Source organism: Tupaia chinensis, unplaced genomic scaffold (genome assembly GCF_000334495.1).
Source record: "Tupaia chinensis unplaced genomic scaffold, TupChi_1.0 Scaffold000001_1, whole genome shotgun sequence".
NCBI classification, from domain to species: Eukaryota; Metazoa; Chordata; class Mammalia; order Scandentia; family Tupaiidae; genus Tupaia; species Tupaia belangeri.
In genome coordinates, this window is record NW_006159427.1 from 5,460,958 (window position 1) to 5,461,610 (window position 653).

The 653-nt window shown below is 62.0% G+C and overlaps 1 protein-coding gene across 3 annotated transcripts in view; it reads left to right on the plus strand.

Annotated features, from left to right (window-relative positions):
- The first annotated feature begins 293 nt into the window (after positions 1–293).
- Positions 294–653, plus strand: part of RAB18 (RAB18, member RAS oncogene family) — a 37,581-nt gene continuing 37,221 nt past the window's right edge. The window contains exon 1 of one of the 3 annotated variants that reach the window (XM_006139751.3): positions 294–541. In XM_006139751.3, coding sequence (XP_006139813.1) covers positions 474–541 — 68 coding nt within the window. In that variant the 5' untranslated portion in view covers positions 294–473. The remainder of the gene's footprint in view (positions 542–653) is intronic. The other 2 variants (XM_006139749.3, XM_006139750.3) reach the window with 2 other exon arrangements.

Consider the following 653-nt stretch of genomic DNA (forward strand, 5'->3'; position numbering starts at 1 on the left):
GAAGGCAGTTACACTGTACGTAGCACTGGACCTCAATTTAAGGTAATTTGCTGCAAGCACAGTGCTTTCTCCACCGCAATGCAGATGATAAAAGCAGGTGCTGAAGTAAAAGAGCTTTATGCTCCCCCATTCCGTCCTCCCCCAATTACACAACTCAAGGAGGGCGAGGCTAGGGTTGGGGAGGAGTTAGAGCCTCGGAAGAAGCAGACGTGATCACACACAGTACTCGCCTTCTGCGCCTGCGCACAGGCAGAACCAGCGCTCCGGAAAGACGCGTGGGTCTGGGAGTGCGCAGACGCAGAGCTCCCTCCGGGCGGAACTGTGGTGACCGGGGCTTCGGCAACTTAAACACTGGGTGCGAAAAAGAAGGTGGCAGGGGCGGAGCGGAGCGCATGCGCGGACAGCTCTCGTCAGTGAAGGATTGAGAGGCGGAGCGGGGCGGCCAGCTGGGCTCGGAGCGGAGCAGGGTCAGGATGGACGAGGACGTGCTGACCACCTTGAAAATCCTCATCATCGGCGAGAGTGGAGTGGGCAAGTCCAGGTGAGACGGGTCTGCGGGCCGTGGCGAGGGCGGCGGGCTCGTTCTGCCTCGGTGGTCACTGCCTCCCGGGCCGTGCCGGGAACGGTAAACGGCGGCCGGGCGCGGGCCGGGG